The 18,230-nt window shown below is 39.2% G+C and overlaps 1 protein-coding gene across 3 annotated transcripts in view; it reads right to left on the minus strand.

The window, feature by feature from the left end:
* Window positions 1-18,230, minus strand: part of ZCCHC17 (zinc finger CCHC-type containing 17) — a 55,432-nt gene that overhangs the window by 26,964 nt on the left and 10,238 nt on the right. For all 3 annotated transcript variants that reach the window (XM_004312087.3, XM_073793051.1, XM_073793050.1), the window contains 2 exons: window positions 12,969-13,026; window positions 1,565-1,665 (listed from right to left, as the gene is read on the minus strand). In XM_004312087.3, coding sequence (XP_004312135.1) covers window positions 1,565-1,665; window positions 12,969-13,026 — 159 coding nt within the window. The remainder of the gene's footprint in view (window positions 1-1,564; window positions 1,666-12,968; window positions 13,027-18,230) is intronic.

An 18,230-nucleotide genomic window follows, 5' to 3' on the forward strand; every position in this document is an offset into this window, starting at 1 on the left:
ACAAACACTGAGTTCCTCTTATGGCCAAGGTCCTGTGCTCTGAACATTGCGGGTACTAATAAGCATAACAGGCAGATCCTATGGCAAAAGCATTTTAGGAAATGGTTTTCTTATCATTCTTGACCCTCCTGGGGGGAAAGACAAAAATGGTTGCTCAGAAATCTGGGGCCTGTGGAAGTAACCAGGAAGAAAATGAAAGCTGTTTCTTTTAGATAGTTCAGCATAATAATCTGTTCAGAGATCCATGAGCACAGAATAGGTTTCAGAACATTCCAGTGGACTAGATCTCCTTTTGGACTTCGTCTAAAAGCTTTTTAAACATGAAAACAGGGGCTTCCCTGGTGGCGCAGTGGTTGAGAGTCCGCCTGCCGATGCAGGAGACACGGGTTCGTGCCCCGGTCCGGGAAGATCCCACATGCCGTGGAGCGGCTGGGCCCCTGAGCCATGGACGCTGAGCCTGCGCGTCCGGAGGCTGTGCTCCGCAACGGGAGAGGCCGCAACAGTGAGAGGCCCGCGTACCGCAACAAAACAAAACAAAACAAAACATGAAAACAATTAAGAGCATCTTTAAATGTGAAGACAGTTGTTAGCCACATTGGTCTTCTTTTGCTTCCTCCAGCATTTGAAGGCCCTCTTCACTTTGGGGTCTTTGTATTAGCTATTCTCTTTGCCTGGAATATTCTTTTCCTAACATTTCACATGACTAGTTCCTTTTCCTTTGGGTCTCAGCTCATATACCATCCCCGCAGAAAGCCCATTCCTGACCCCTTTATCTAAATCTACCTCCACATTGTTTGAACCTATTAGAGCACTTACTATAACTTATATTTTTAATTATTTTAGCTTGCTTACTTTTTATTTGTCTCCTCCAGTTATAATCTATATAAGTTCCATAACCACTGGAGTCATTTACATCTGATTCTTGTATCCCTCAGACCTAGTACATAATAAGCACTCAAAACTGTCGAATAATATTTCTTTCAGGCCTGTCTCCCCTGCAATTCTCTGGTAAAAGAGCAGGTATCAGCGTATGTGCACATTTCTCCTGTGGTTTGTCCATACCCGCAGACCCTCAAGTGAGTTGCTGTTAACAGGATCCTCCAGTGCTTTCTCATTTCCCTCATATTGCATGGTGCCAGGTATGAGGAAAAAATGACTGTAAACTCTATGCCCCTTTCTGCTTTGGTCCAAATTGAAGTCCATCTGGAAGATTTCTACTAAAAGATAGTCTCATAGATTGTTTTCTTCTCTCTTTTTGGTTCTTTACTTTTTTGGTATTTTCTTCACACCCACCATGTGGGTGAACTTCAGGGAAGGAAGTTTTATAAACATGTACTTATTGCACCACACTTATCATACAGTTCACACCATTCCTTCTGAGTTTGCATGACAGACAGCCCAAAGGTTTAAATTCAAGTCAGATTATAGTGGCAGGATTCAAAAATAAGATTATCAGCCATGGTTAACAATGCATACACACTCATGAAATATCATCATGAAATACTAAGAAAATCCCAGCTTTTCCTAATCCTTTCTAATGAGTTAAAGTTGCACAGAACTTTACCTCTCGTCCAATAAGCTTCACCCACACTTTGTCTCCGACATCTACTATCTCAGAGGGCTTATCCACGCGACAGGATGACATATGAGTTCGATGGACCAGACCTGAGCACAAGAAGAAGAAATAAAATAAGGCACAGGGCATGTCTGGTATTCATACTCTAAATAACACAGTAAGGAGAAGAGTTGGAGATTCACTGAAAAAGGTTTCATTAATTTAAAACTGCAAATTAAAACAATTTGAGGACTTCCCTGGTGGCGCAGTGGTTAAGAATCCACCTGCCACTGCAGGGATCGAACATGGTTTCGATACCCGGTCCGGGAAGATCCCACATGCCACGGAGCAACTAAGCCCGCATGTCACAACTACTGAAGCCCGCGCGTCTAGAGCCCAGGCTCCACAACAAGAGTAGCCCCTGCTCGCTGCAACTAGAGAAAGCCCATGTGCAGCAACGAAGACCCAACACAGCCAAAAATAAATAAATAAACTTATTTAAAAAAACAATTTGAGATCACTTTTTATACCTAATCAACTAACAAATATTCTTTAAAATAGTGTTTAATGTTAGTAGAGATGTAATACAACAACTACATTTATATAATACTGGTAAAAATACAAGTTGTTAAAATTCTTTGAAAACAAAGGGCATAGAGATGTTTATACCTTTGATGCAAGAATATCACCATTGGAATTTTTCCAAAAGAAAAACTCAGTAGAGGCAAAAATCTATGGCATATAAAAATACTTGTAGAAACTAACACACCATTGTAAAGCAATTATACTCCAATAAAGATGTAAAAAAAAAATACTTGCAGTATTATTACCTACCAAGGTTAAAAATAAAAATTACGAAACAATCTAAACGACGAATAATTGGAAAACAGCTTGGTAAATTATGATAAATCTTTCAAAAAAGAGTCAACAGGGACTTCCCTGGTGGCGCAGTGGTTAAGAATCCACCTGCCAATGCCGGGGACATGGGTTCGAGCCCTGGTGCGGGAAGCTCCCACGTGCCGCAGAGCAACTAAGCCCGTGCGCCACAACTACTGAAGCCCGCGCGCCTAGAGCCCGTGCTCCGCAACAACAGAAGCACCGCAATGAGAAGCCCACGCACTGCAACGAAGAGTAGCCCCTGCTCGTCCCAACTAGAGAAAGCCTGCGCGCAGCAACGAAGACCCAATGCAGCCAAAGCAAAAAAGAAAGGAGTAAGCAGCCATTTAAATGACAGTTACAGAAAATAATTATGATAAGTGAAAAAAGTAAATATAAACACGGTGACATTTTTAATCTATTAAATTAGCAAAATATTTAGAAGATAATATCCAATGTTGATATGAGTATAGTAAAATAAGAAATATTTCTGAGGCTAATATAAATCTTTAGAAACCATTTAGCAATGGCTATCAAGAGTGATAAAAATATTTAATAAAATTAAATCCTTTTCCTTGTCTGTCCAAGGTCCTTTTCTGGGAGAACCACCTTCCCTACATTCTAAAATAATCTGGTCAGTCCTTATAATTTGGTTGGAGCTGATCTGACCCCCAGCTGTGGGCACATGACACAGGCGTGGTCAATCAAATTACTTCATTCCCCAGGCCACAACAATTGATTGGTTCAGGGACAGACACAAGATGCTAGCTAAATCAAATCCACTTTCTCAAGCCTTTTGTCAGGATTATAAACTACAGAAAGTTACCAATGCTCATCTTTACCACCAGGTGGCAAGAGTAAGCCAGAGGGAAGCAAAAGAAGAGGCTGCATAAAGAAGCGACCAAAGCCCTGAAGGCATAAACTGAGCACCTGATCCAGCCCCGGTGGAAGCTAAATTTACTCCCCAACTAAATTAGACAAAACGTTTCTCCTGTATTTTTGTCCCTTGCAACCAAGAGTTCTAATAATTAACTTGACCCATAATCACTTCTGAGACTAAAAAAATAATCTTATACACAGAAAAATCTATATGCACCTAGAAAAGTGATCTATATCAAAATATTCAATGTATTTTTAAGACAGAAAAAAATTAGAAACAACCTAATATCTAGCAATAGAGTAATGGTTAAGTCAACTATGGTACAGCTACTTGGCCCATTAAAAACAATGTTCAAAAGATTATGTAAAAATACATCAATAATTCACTCTTTTGCAAATATTTATTGAGTGCCTACTATGTGCCAAACATTGTAGGCAACTAGCATTTAAATAATAAAAATGCTTAACACAGATTCTAAAAATTAGAAAGAAATAATCTAAACTGCTATGGATCGCAGGTTAATGTTTTATTTTCAGATGTTTTAATAATAGAGAAAACTATATTGAGGGAAATGAATATAATAAACAATTATTTTGAATGAAAATAAACCAGGAATCTAAAGAAAAAACTTGACAAGTCAAACAAAGATTTATGTCCAAAAAACCTGCCTTACCTGAAGGTTCCTGAGAGAATTACTAACCTTTATTCTCAGTCTCTCTCTCACACACATGCATACGCAAAGTTGTCAGCACATGCCTGTAACTCAAAATATCTACCCTCTGTGTTTGGAGCTCCTGTGGGAAGCCACTGCTTTCTCTGATCATGGTTATTGGGTCTCTCAGACCTACTTCAGCTGATTCTGGAGGTTGATAGCCTATCGTTCAATACCCCAGGAACCAAAATATTCTATATACATTATATAACCCATGTTTAAAATTTTAGACCATCACATAATCTCTAAATTGGATAAAATTCATGGAGCTGGGCTTTTTTCTTTTTCATGATCATGTAATGAGCAGAGTAACCTAAATGGAAAATCCAGAGAGGAAATTCAGATGCCCTAAAGGAATGGGTAACGTTTCATTTTGACATTTTTCCGCTACAACTGTCCTCTAATTCTCAAATTCACTTCTTTCCTGAACTGCTAATGGAAGTTGGGAAAGAAATTACTGTTGAACCTAATATAGTTGAGAGAACTTTTTTTTTTTCTCAAACAGGTCTATTTATTGGAGTACCACAAAGAAAGAGTGAGTTAACCATTTGTCCTTCTCCCATGTGATCCCAAAGCAGGATATTTTCTGGCCCAGTCATCTCTCTTAGTTAAATATGGCACTTTTGTAAAGCATTAATAATGAAAAACTACAAACAACTTAAAAAGATTATGTGGTACATCTGAATGATAGAATAATGCTTTTAGATGTTTACAAAAAGTATTTTAAAAGACAAAGAAATGTTTAACATTCATTAAGTGTAAAAGCTGCAAAATGTATATATAGAATATAATCTTAATCTCAATGTTAATTTTTATGCACATATGTGACCATAAAGAAATACACTGGGCTTCCCTGGTGGCGCAGTGGTTGAGAATCTACCTGCCAATGCAGGGGACACGGGTTCGGGCCCTGGTCTGGGAAGATCCCACATGCCACGGAGCAACTAGGCCCGTGAGCCACAACTACTGAGCCTGCGCTCCACAAGAGAGGCTGCAACAGTGAGAGGCCCGCGCACCGCGATGAAGAGTGGCCCCTGCTTGCCGCAACTAGAGAAAGCCCTCGCACAGAAACGAAGACCAAACACAGCCAAAGTAAATAAATAAAAAAAATAAAAATTAAAAAAAAAAAAAACACTGAAATGTTAACAGTGCCTATCTCTGTGTGGTAGTAATATCACACAACGATCATTTGCTTTGGTAGTTTTTTCCCTTATTTTTCTATAAGCATGCAATAGTTTTAACCATAAAAATTTTAACCATAAAAACCTATATATATATATATATATAAGCAAAATGTAAAATTATATGTACACTATGATTGAAATTATGTAAAATTATGTCTCATATGCACACAGATGAAAAGGGAACATAAAAATTGTTATGCTGGGGTGTAGGATTTTTATAGTTGAAACATTAATGGCTTATCTCCTTAGTTTATTGGGTGAATTAAACAAGAGAAATGGTCTAGCCCACAGTGTTGAATGTAAATGTCAGGTAGGCAGTTGGATATGTAAGTCTGTAGCTCAGACAAGGGGTGTAAGCTGAAGATACAAATGTAGGAGCCTTCAGCATGCAGATGCTTACATGCCAAAATACATTAATCAGACTGTCAATTTAGTGATTGGTTCGGTGATAGACACAATTCACCAATTTATTAATTTACAACAGAGGATACACTTTTCTTATACTTGGAAGGTTCCAAGTCCTTATCTAGGTAAACTACCCACTGACCCCAGTATCAAATACCGAAAAATTAGATTAGTGATCAAAAATTGCTTCAACACGGAATCAGAGCAAAAGGGAGACAAACGTTTTGAGAGATGTTTCCAGTCCATGAAGGTTTAACGGACCCCCTCATAAAAGAATCCATCTCTCTAGTTCCTACCATCAGATTCATTTTTTCCTTATTAAGGCAAAATAAACACTGCCAACTTCAGGCTCTCAGGCTTTCTTTTACTATGTTCCAGAGATTGATATCTGCTCATATAATCTCTCCCTAGTAGAATGATACAATCAATTAGACTTCAGCCTACTAAAGTGCAATTGCATTCCAATCCCTTTTTCCCTAGAATTAAACCCAGATTATCTTGTTGAAGTCTTGAATGCTCCCAACTCCTCAGTCACAGATTTATAGGCAATTACCTGGTATATTTCTGTCTATGGCTAATCCTATACTCTGTGTAGGATTCATCATTAGTTTCATTCTCGGAAGACAGCCTGAATTCTTGGGAGGTACTTCATTGTTACCCAGATACACTACCAACAGTTGGATTAAATGCATATGGTAGAAGGCACCATATAAAACATGAGGCTCCCTCCTTGGTACTGGGTATTTCACTAGATACAGAACATCCACACATTCATTTAAACCTTACATCAGCCCTGTGACATTAGGTTCACATGAGGAAATAGTCTAGAAGTTAAGTAAATTGTCCATGGTCACAAAGCTGATAAAGAAAGAACTGCAATTCAAATATGAGTCTGTCAGGTCTTCTACAACACAGTAGATATTTCTCCATTTTTTTATTATCAATCTGTTATCTTTTCAATTAAAAAGAGAAAGATCTCATCTACAACAGTAGAAACACATCTAATTCTGTTCTAGCAAACGCTCCAGAACAGAAACCAACAAAAATGCTTTGCTCATCATGTCACATGGAAGGGGGGAGTGTGTGTCTGGATCTCTGACATTAAGCCGTAAATGCCCAAAGGGCATATCAAATCCATCATCTTTCAGTAAACCTAACATAACACTTAAACAGAATGAGTCCCATCTGAGTGTATGCTGGTAAAAGAAAGAAAAAAAAATTCTGACAACTTGGAAAGAGCTAGCATCTAAATCGCCATATGAGAAAAACAGACAGCCTATTATAGTTCCCTTAAAAATATTCTCCCAACTGTGTTAGGTTCACCATTAATTTCACAAATTCCATTGACAATAAAGGAAAGAGGTTAAAACTTACAAACTATTAGGGGACAGCTGCAGCCCAAAAATGTCAAAATAAAAGGTCTCCTTTATCTTTGGGGCATCTGCATTCCCTCTCTAGACTTGTCAAATAAGTTATCTCCAATCAGCAGTATATGACAATAATGTAAGCACATAAATTAAAGTGCTTGCACATCCTTTATCTTGTTGAGATTATGAATTCCTTCAAACATTTACTAAATATCCACTATATTATAAGCAAAAGTGGATCCAAGGATGAGTAAGACATCATCCTGCTTGTCAAGAAACTAAAGTATACACATCATCCCATTTCACAGATAAGGAAACTAAGGCTCAAGGACTAAGCAACCTGCTATAGTCAAGAAGCTAGTAAATGGGGGAGCTGGGACTAGGATTCATGTATTCATTTAATAAAATTCAATGAACACCCACTATATCTCAGGCACTGTAGTAGGCCCCGACTCATCCCAACAGCCTAACTATTCCACAGTTCAGTGGATTAACGGCAACTTCACTTATTTTATTACACCACATTGTAATTTGTTTACATCTCTAGACTGTGAACAATCTGAGAGCAGCAGGGACTATGTTTTCTTATCTCTGTGTTCCCACATAACATACTGACCAGAAAATAGAACTCAATAATATTTTGTTAAACCTGAATTCTTTGCTAAAAATATTTGTGCTACTAACCACAAGCAAGGCACTTTAAAAGTGTTTAACACTGAACAATCTCTACTCTCAAAATTTCATAGTTTAGTGCTGGTGGGCAGAGGATAGTAGAGAAAAAAAGAACTTCATAAATATATAGGGCTGCATTGTCCACTACGATAGTCACTAGCTACAGATGTTTTACACTGAAGTTTAATCAAAATAAACAAAACTTAAAAGTTGCTGGGCTACTGTATTAGACAGCACAGATGTGGTATAATACAAAAATATATTCGGTCTTTGTCCCTGGTCCCTGCAGAGAACTCTTAAAACTCTTGGAATTTCCCCAGTGATAGGGGTGTCTTTGTAATTCATAGTAAGCCCCTTTTGATCATACTAGAGTTTATGCTAATGAGGTGACTTAGTTGTGGGGCCCCTTGATAGTTTCTGGATGGAGCTGTCACCAGAAAGACCAAGTGATTAAAGGATTGGAACTTTCAGCTCCACTGACCTCCTGGGGGAGGGGCTGGAGATAGAGCTCTATAAAAACTCCTGAACAATGAGAGTCAGAGAGCTTCTGGGTTGGTAAACACCTCAGCTTGCTGGAGGGTCGTATGCCAGAGGACATGGAAGCTCTGTGTACCCCTCCTCCCGTATCTTAACCTATACATCTCTTCCGTTTGGCTGTTCCTGTTTGTATCCTTTATAATAAACCAGCAAACAAAAAGAAAGTGTTTTCCTGAGTTCTGTGAGCCATTTTAGCAAATTATCAAATTTGTGGAGGGGGTCAATGGAACTCCTGATTCATAGTGGGTCAGCTAGAAATAAGGGTGGCTCAGGACTTGCGACTAGCATCTCAAGTGGGGGCATTCTTGTGGGAATGAGCCCCGTTAACTTATGGGACCTGACACTAACTCCCGGTAGTGTCAAAATTGAATTGAATTGTTAGACACCCCGTTGGTGCGCAGAGAACTGGAGAACTGGTTGGTGTTAGAAAACACATCAGAACAAATATAGAACATTTCCATCACTGTAGAAAGTTCTATTGGACAACACCATGAGAGGGGAAGGAAAATCTAGTTTAGACTTCAATACTAGGAAGGGGTCTTTAACTCAGTAGTGATTAAAAAATTCTGAGAATAGAAATCTGAGAAAAATGACTCAAATTAGAGTCTACCTTCCTGAATGAGAGATGTTAAAATCTGCAGACCAGTTGTTTCATAACTCAGTCCTTTCAGGGTGGGACTTAATCATCTTCCTCCATGCAAGGGTGGAGAAGCTGAAATACACTGTAACTGCTCCAGTTACCCAATGAACCTACAGAAGGGCCCAGGATTAGAACTCACAGAGTTTCCATCTAATTATTTGGCTCCCTGAGCTCCCCTTCCAAGGCTTGTCTTAGCACAGCTGTCAGACTGACAGATTGACTTGTAAACTGGCAGTCACAATCAGAGGCATCACCTGACAGGCTATGGACACAAGTGAGTTGAAGACTAACTGCTGGAAGATGGCAGGCCTTTAATTGCCACACAGTCCCCAAAGTGTCACATAAATATTCAAGTAAGGATGGGACTTTCAGGTACTGGCAGCTATGGCAAGTACACTGACAAGAAAAGCTGTCCTCGGATCAAAAGAGGTGCATACCCTATAGGGATGAGGATGAGTTACACCTCATTACATCCCAGTGAACGTAAAACGAGAAACTTTATTACAGATTGCTTATTGCAAGCTTGGAAACTACTGGTGAGCCATTTCTAATTCGCCAAGATGCAATTTGCAGCAGAGTACATAGTCTCCAAGGATAGAGGTATGGCCTTATTAGCAAAATCAGCTGTTGGACTTCTGTAAAAGAAAAATTTTGTTTTAAAGAATTGCAAATAGTGAAAGTCCCTTTTCCATGTACATCTCTCCCTTAGCAAACCAAGCTCCCCAGAGGTGACCACTGTTAATAATTTGTTGCCTATTCTTCCAGACTTTCTTCTAAATATATGCAATAATGTTTAAAATACTAGGCATATGTAAACATGCTTTAAAAGGGGGAAGGGTCATGCTATACAAATTCTTGTGCAACATGCTTTTTCATTTTGTTAGCTTAGACACCTTTCCATTTCAGTAAATTGAGACTTACCCTGTTTTACTGATGCACTTTTCCCCCTCACTTTAACATCTCTGAAATTGGAATGCTTCTTATAACCAATGGTGTCTTACAACTGCTATCAGTCAGGTATCAGTGTGGTGGAATTGTATAAAAACTTTCCATTGACCCTTATGGTAAAAGGAAGACAGTACCAGCGCCAAAGTATCTTAGAAATACAGTTATCATTCTTTTTATCATCTGCATAGTTCACTGCATAGATGTACATAATTTACATAATTCCATAAAGCAAACTATATTCCCTAAAGAACTGCTGGATCAAAAGAGTAAGCACATTAAAAACATTAACAGATATTACCAAAGTATGTAACAATTTACGTTCTCAATAGTAAATGGAACTATTGTTGGAAATAGCCAACACTTTAAAAAATATTTTAAAAATAATTTTAGATTCACATGTAGTTGAAAGAAATAATTCAGAAAGATCTTATGAACCCTTTACCCAGTTTCCTCCAATGGTAACATTTGGCAAAACTAGGATATCACAAAACTATCACAACTAGGATATCGGCACTGATACTGTGGTATAATAAGAAATATGTATTTGGTCTTTGTCCCTGGTTCCTGGCACAGAGCTCCTAAACTCTCGGAGTTTCCTGATAGGAGCATCTAGTGATTTATAACAAGACCCTTCCAATCTTACCCAAGTTTATGCTAATGAGGTGACTATTGGTCAGCCGCTAGAGAGCTTCAAGATGGGAGATGGTAACGACCAGAGGAATCATTGTGTGATTAGAAGGTTGGAAGTTTCAGCCCCATTCCAACTTCCAGGGAGGGAAGAGGGGCTGGAGATGGAGTTAAATGATCAGTGGTCAATGATTTAATCAATTATGGCCATGTAATGGGGTCTCCACAAAAACCCTTAAGTGATAAGGTTTGGAGAGCTTCTGAGTTGGCAAGTATCTCCACACACCATGAAGGTGATGAACTTCAACTCTACAGAGACAGAGGTTCTTGCACTCAGGGTCCTTTTGGACCCTACCCTATGTACCTCCTCACCTGGCTGTTCATTTGTATCTTTTATAATAAACTGTAACTGTTAAGTATGGCATTTTCCTGAGTTCTGTGAGTTGTTCTAACAAGTTATCCAATCTTGGGAAGGTGGTGTGGGAACCTTCAAATTCATAGCCAGGTCAGACAGAAGTGTGCGTAACACAGGGACAGGATACTTGCAAGTGGTGTCTGAAATGAGGGCAGTCTTGTGAGACTGAGACCTTAAACCTGTAGAGTCTGACAGTACCTCTGGGTAGTTAGTGTCAGAATTAACTGAATTGTTGGACGCCCACTTGCTATCAAAGAATCAGAGAACCGGAGAACTGGCTGTTGATTCCACACATTTTGGAATGGCAATAAAAGGAATGAAGTACTGATACATGCTACAAAACAGGTAAACCTTGAAAACATGCTAAGTGAATGAAAGACGCCCACCACAAAAGACCACATGTTGTATGATTCCGTTTATAAGAAATGTCCAGAATAAGCAAATACATAAAGACAAAAAGTAGATAGCTGGTTGTCTAAGGCTGGGGGCAGAGGAGAGAGGGAGACAGGGAATTTGGAGTGACTGCTAATAGCTACAGAGTTTCTTTTTTCTGACGAAAATGTTCTCAAACTGTGGTGATAGTTGCAAAATTCTGTGAATATGTTAGAATATATTAGAAACTACTGAATTGTACACTTTGGATGAAATGTAGGTATGTGAATTATGTCTCAAAAAAGCTGTTAAAAAATGTTACATAAATGGAATCATAACATATGTAAACTTTTGGGATTAGCTTTTTTCACTCAGCAAAATTTTCTGGAAACGGATCCAGGTTGTCACATGTATCAATACTTCATTCTCATTCCTTTGTACTGACGAACCGTATTCCATTGTATGGATATATCACAGTTTATATTATATTTTTAATCAATATTGAGAATGAGCATCTTTTAAGATATTTACTGCTCAACTGGTATTTTTTTCTCCTATGAATTATCCTCTCATATCCTTGGCCCCTTTTCCTACTTTCCTCTTTTTTATTAGTCCTGTGTGATATGGACTGAAAATTCTTTTTCCTAACTTAACTTTGCATATGATGATTTTTGCAATTATGTTTTTGACTTTTACATAGTCAAATATACTTCTATATTGAATTTTTATTTTAATTTGTTTATTTTTGGCTGCGTTGGGTCTTCATTGCTGTGTGTGGGCTTCTCATTGCGGTGGCTTCTCTTGTTGCGAAGCACGGGCTCTAGGTGCGTGGGCTTCAGTAGCTGTGGCTCGAAGGCTCTAGAGCACAGGCTCAGTAGTTGTGGCGCACAGGCTTAGTTGCTCCGTGGCATGGGGAATCTTCCCGGAGCAGGGCTCGAACCCGTGTCTCCTGCATTGGCAGGTGGATTCTTAACCACTGCGCCACCAGGGAAGCCCTATATTGACTTTTATATAGTCAAATATTCTTCTTTATTTTCTTCTGATAAAACACTTATGGTTACATCTTTTACATTAAAATCTTTAATAAATCTTTCATTTATTTTAGCACAAGGAATTAGCAAGTTGAGTCTTTTGATTCACTAGCAGTATAACAGAGCAGAGAGCCCACTGGGCTAGGCATCAGGAGGCCTGGGTTCTAGTCCTGGCCATGCCATGACCTAGCTCAATCATTCTGATCAGGCCACCAGTCTGTGGAACCTACCTTTTCTACTTAACACAATTGTTTTGAGAAACAAATAAGATTACAGATGTGAAAAGGATACTCCAAAAATGTTCAATAGATACCTCTCAATTGTGAAGAAAAGTAAAGCATTATGTATATTTGTATTCGTTACAATACTATTTCCTTTCCACATGCCATATACCAGAAAACTCACAATGTTGGCCTCAGAGAATAAGTAGCTTGCCCTCCCCAAAACCCTAAGCCAAAGGAGGTCAAGTGACTCGCCCTAGGATCACAGGTGAAATTTAGGGAAGAGTCAGTTCTAGAAGTGAACACAAGTGGTTATGCCCCAGCCCTCCCCACAAGTCAGAGAGCACCATTCTTCTGAGTTAAGACTTGCTAAAAACGAACTGTCATCAACTGTCCGTATTCGTATCTTTACACTAAAAACACAAACTACTCTCTGAAAAAAGTAGAGCCTATAATTAAACTGTGGTGGGGGTGGCAGTAAAGAGAGTGAAATGAGAGCACTGAATTTCAAGTTATAGTTTCCCACCTTGCTTCCGACAGCCTGGGATTTTGATAAAGGCTCCATAGTCTGTCACCATAGCAACCTATAAAGACAAAAAAAAAAAAATCTTTGTCACACAAATAAGAATCTCTCTCCCATAGCATTTAACCTTGTCTCCCTGAATTTCTACTTGGTACTGACTGCCTCTGTCTGCTGCAAAACTGCCTAAAAGTGATGTTCTGTCAAACATTATGTTCTTTCTGAAGTTTTTTTTTTTTTGGTCGTACCGCACAGCTTGTGGGATCTTAGTTTCCTGACCAGGGATTGAGTCTGGGCCCTCAGCAGTAAGAGTGCAGAGTCCTAACCACTGGACTGTCAGGGAATTCCCCAATTTAATTTTTTTTTTAATTTTTATTGTGGTATAGCTGATTTACAATGTTGTGTCACTTTCAGGTGTACAGCAAAGTGAATCTGTTATACATATATATATATATATCTCTCCACTCTTGTTTAGATTCTTTTCCCATATAGGCCATTACACAGTATTGAGTAAAGTTCCCTGTGCTACACAGTAAGTCCTTATTATCTACTTTATATATAGTAGTGCGTATGCATCAGTTCCAGTCTTCCAATTTATCCCCGCTCCCCGGTAACTATAAGTTTATTTTCTATATCTATAACTCTATTTCTGTTTTATAGGTAAGTTCATTTGCAGCTTTTTTTTAGATTCCACATGTAAGTGATATCATATGGTATTTGTCTTTCTTTGACTTACTTCACTCAGTATGACAATCTCTAGGTCCATCCGTATTGCTGAAAATGGCATTATTTCATTCTTTTTTATGGCTGAGTAATATTCCATTGTATATATGTACCACATCTTCTTTATCCATTCCTCTGTTTATGGACATTTAGGTTGCTTCCATGACCTGGCTATTGTTAAATAGTACTGCAATGCTTTTTTTTTTTTTGGTTTTTTGAAGTTTAGACTGACAGGTATGTGTGATCATATTAAAAACATTGGTGAGATTGGTGTGTTTGTCAGATGGTATGACAGTACTTAGGAATGCCCAAATCCCACATGTACTGAAATCCCTCAAAAAGACATAGGAACAAACAGCAGAAAATTAGGTAATAAAGTTACACTTTATATTATCTGGAACTGAGGCCTCCAATCCAAATGGAGAAGTTTAATAATTTGAAATGGATCATGTAGAACATCTCTTTTTCCTAACCTTCAAACCAACCAGACCATACAGCTTGCTCCAGTTCACTCCAAACCAGAGTCTTGGGTTTTATCAAGACAATTAGAGAAAAAGCCAATACACAGACATCTGACAGAACCTGAAAAGATGTAATCAGAGAGAAAAAGAGTTGTCTTTTGCAGAGTTGACCTAAAATGGAGAAGTTAGAGGCTTGATGGATCTATGTAATATGCAATATGTAATAGAAACAAAAGGCCCAAAAGCCTTGCCAGATAAATCATTACCCCAGCCTCTACCTCTATTGCTCTCCTCCAGCCCACCCCACCCCCCAATTGTGGATTGGGATTAAAGTTGTCACTATATACTATATTCATCACTAAATTCATTATTATTTATAAAATATTCAATACGATCTTACACATATAAACTTTGTCCTTTCCAGTGACTTTAAAATTAGTTATCTCATATTGGGCAATCACTGTTTTGGCTTAAACATAACTAAAACAAGGGGAAGGAAGAAGGAGAAGGGGGGGCTTCCCTGGTGGCGCAGTGGTTAAGAATCTGCCTGCCAATGCGGGGGACACGGGTTCGAGCCCTGGTCTGGGAAGATCCCACATGCCGTGGAGCAACTAAGCCCGTGCGCCATAACTACTGAGCCTGCACTCTAGAGCCCGTGAGCCACAACTAGTGAAGCCCACGCGCCTAGAGCCCATGCTCCGCAACAAGAGGAGCAATGAGAGCAATGAGAAGCCCGTGCACTGCAACGAAGAGTAGCCCCCACTTGCCTCAACCAGAGAAAGCCCACGCACAGCAATGAAGACCCAACAACGACAAAAATAAATAAATAAATAAATATATTTAAAAAAAAGAATGGGTTAAGAACCAAAATTCCTAAACTCTTGTTTTACAATGATGAATATGCTACACTGGGTTAGGGACCAGATATTCCCAAAGAAACAGTACAACCAGGCAGATACTAGTACTTAAAATCAAGGCAAGGTGGACTTTAGAGATTAGCTGATCTAATCCTGTCATTTTTCAAATAAGGAAAGTGAAGACCAGAGACATGAAGTACTTATCCAAGTTCACAAAGCGAGTTGTTCTCTGTAAAACAGGGCCGCATAGATAAAGAAGACAATATTTTTAACTGCAATAAAAGAAAATCCCTTCTTTCTGGACCAACTAAAGGCACTTTGGCTTTTGCTCCAGGGTTCTAGAAAGAGGGCTAAAATGCTTCATACTGTCTAATATCATTAGTTAAGGGCATAATTATCTAAACAACTTAAAAGCAGCACCTGGAAGTTGGAGCCCAAATCACCTTGCTGCTATAAATTAAAACAACCTCACTTTTCAATACTGAAGCTCCAGTGTCACATTATTATCTTTTGAGGAAATATCATAATAGACCTAAATTTGGCCTCTTCCCAAAGGAAAGGTTAATGCACTCAACTGTTCAGTTGGGAAAACACATTCTTGCCTATTTCCAGCAGCAGGTGTTTCCATCACTGTGTCTCCTAGGGAGCAGTCAGACTTGAAATTAACAGAATGGCACCTGCCTTAGATGTTCACACAGTCTGCCTGATGTCCCAGGAACAATTAATCAAATAGCTCAGGGGAGAAAAATCAGTGATTATCTCAACTGAACTCAGGGCTTGGGTAAAATGAATTTACCATCTTCAGATTAGAGGTTGCACTGGCCTTGAAACTTGTTATCCCCATAACGTAAATGAGGAATTTGAGGCTCAGAGATATGTTACTTGTCTAAAGTCACAAAGTTGGAAAGTATCAAGACCAAGTACAGAAAAGAAGTTTTCTGACTTCTAGTCCAATGCTATTTCCAACTTACCAACACCAGTCTCGCCTCAGCATTTCTTTGGCTATGGCTGGGCTAAGCCAAATCCCAAATCTCAATGCTATGCTTGGGCTCCCTACCATGCTTAATGGACTCTGGCAGCAAGATGTCCCTCAGAGGACAAGGGAAGGATGAATACTAGCTTCTCAGCTATTCTGTCACTGGGCCCCCCAACCCTGCTGAGCCTGCTAAGAGAAGAGCTGCTAGGATATGGGCTGCACCACCAGTTTCTTCAAAGGCAACTGGTCCTAAGAGGCTTGGATTCAATTTAATTCAAACATTTACTGAGCACCTGCATGCAAGATACCATGTCAAGCACTGTGAAATAAAAACAACGTATAAAAAGAGATGCCCAGGGCTTCCCCTGACGTCCAGTGGTTAAGACTGCATGCTTCCACTGCAGGGGGCACGGGTTCAACCCCTGGTCAGGGAACTAAGACCCTGCATGCCACTTGGTGCAGCGAAAACAAAAAACAAAAAGAGAGAGAGAGATGCCCAGTCTGTTTTTAAATGAATTTGAATAAGTTACCAAGATACATGAGATAAACATGGCCTCTGCTCTCTAGTAACACCCAATCTAATGGAGGAGACAGACACGTATACAAGTAACGACAGTACAAGACAGACGATAAATGTCGTGATAGAGGTACAAACAAATAACTGTGGAACAACCAGATTTACCATCTACCTTCCTCCTATACTACCCCAATTCAGTCAAAAGAGTTCTCTTATGGGTCTTTTGGTTCCTCCATGCATTTATGAACAGTTGAACAACCCCAGCTGCAGACTTGGAGAACCTGATTTAGAACTTGCCATTTATTAATCATTTGGGCAATTACTTAACTTCTAAAAAGTTTCCTTATCCATAAAATGGGGTTAACAATTTCTTTGGAGAAAGTCAATTGACAGGTAACGTGTCAAAGTGCTAACATACATTAGGCCTACAAAATTTCTTTTGAATTTTAATGTAAATTCTTCTATTTAAATATTAGGCACTCAGTGTTTGTTGGATGAATATTCTGAAAAATAGTTTCCTGTTTCCAATTTACCATGAAATTTCTCTCTCCCTAATTCCAGTCACTCCTAGGCATTTTTCAAAATGTGTTCCTGAAATAGTAAAACTATAGTTCTAGTATTAGAACTATAAACTTCTTTCTGAACATCACCCTAGCCCATCCATCCTTGACAGTAAAATATAAAACCTACACTAATTCAAGCCCCATCTCATGTAAGAAAAAGACATAGATCAGGAGCTTTACTAGAAGTCTGAGTCAGTTTGTGGAGGGCAGAGAGCTCTTCTTTCTTTTGTGCAACACCTGACAAGTGAGGGCTTCATGATCAGAAAAATCAATTTCATCTCCAGAGCTACCATTTCCGTTTTCTAAGCCCTGGTACCTCACTGATCTCTGGGGATACTATGGGCCCTAAAGAATGAGGACAGAGGCTCTGAAGAGCAGAGTTGTTTGCTATTTGTTAGAATGTTATCATCCTTTGTATCCTGTCTATTACATTACAAGTTGGGATACACTTAACAGAAGTCTAGAGCCACATTTATCTATAACCAACCAACAGTCGCAAAGCCTGTCTTCAAAGGCCTCATGTTATTAGGTGGTAAAACTTTTGTCAACCATAAAGCAAGTATGAATGCCATAAGAATGATACAGTTAAAATACTACAGGCACTCATAAGACGCTGAAAACAATTTTTTGGCTTTACTTTTGCTTCAAGAGAAGGGCGATTGGCGACTTCCCTGGTGGCACAGTGGTTAAGAATCCGCCTGCCAATGCAGGGGACACGGGTTCGATCCCTGGTCTCAGAAGATCCCACATGCCATGGAGCAACTAAGCCCGTGTGCCACAACTACTGAGCCTGCGCTCTAGAGCCCGCGAGCCACAACTACTGAGCTCGAGGGCCACAACTACTGAAGCCCGCGCGCCTAGAGCCCGTGCTCCGCAACAAGAGAAGCCACTACAATGAGAAGCCTGCACGCCGCAACTAGAGAAAGCCTGCATGCAGCAATGAAGACCCAACACAGCCAAAAATAAATAAATAAATAAATAATTTTTTTTAAAAAAGGGTAACAACGTTAATGAATTCCTACTTCGTCTCAGGCATTGTGTTTTTATAGATGATAGCTTATTTAACCATCATCACAATCCTATGAAAGTTGTTTTTATCTCCATCTAACAAAAGAGAAAACTGAGGCTCAAAGAAATTAAGTGACGATCTCAAGGATCACACAGTTAGTAA

This window comes from Tursiops truncatus, chromosome 1 (assembly GCF_011762595.2).
Source record: "Tursiops truncatus isolate mTurTru1 chromosome 1, mTurTru1.mat.Y, whole genome shotgun sequence".
NCBI classification, from domain to species: Eukaryota; Metazoa; Chordata; class Mammalia; order Artiodactyla; family Delphinidae; genus Tursiops; species Tursiops truncatus.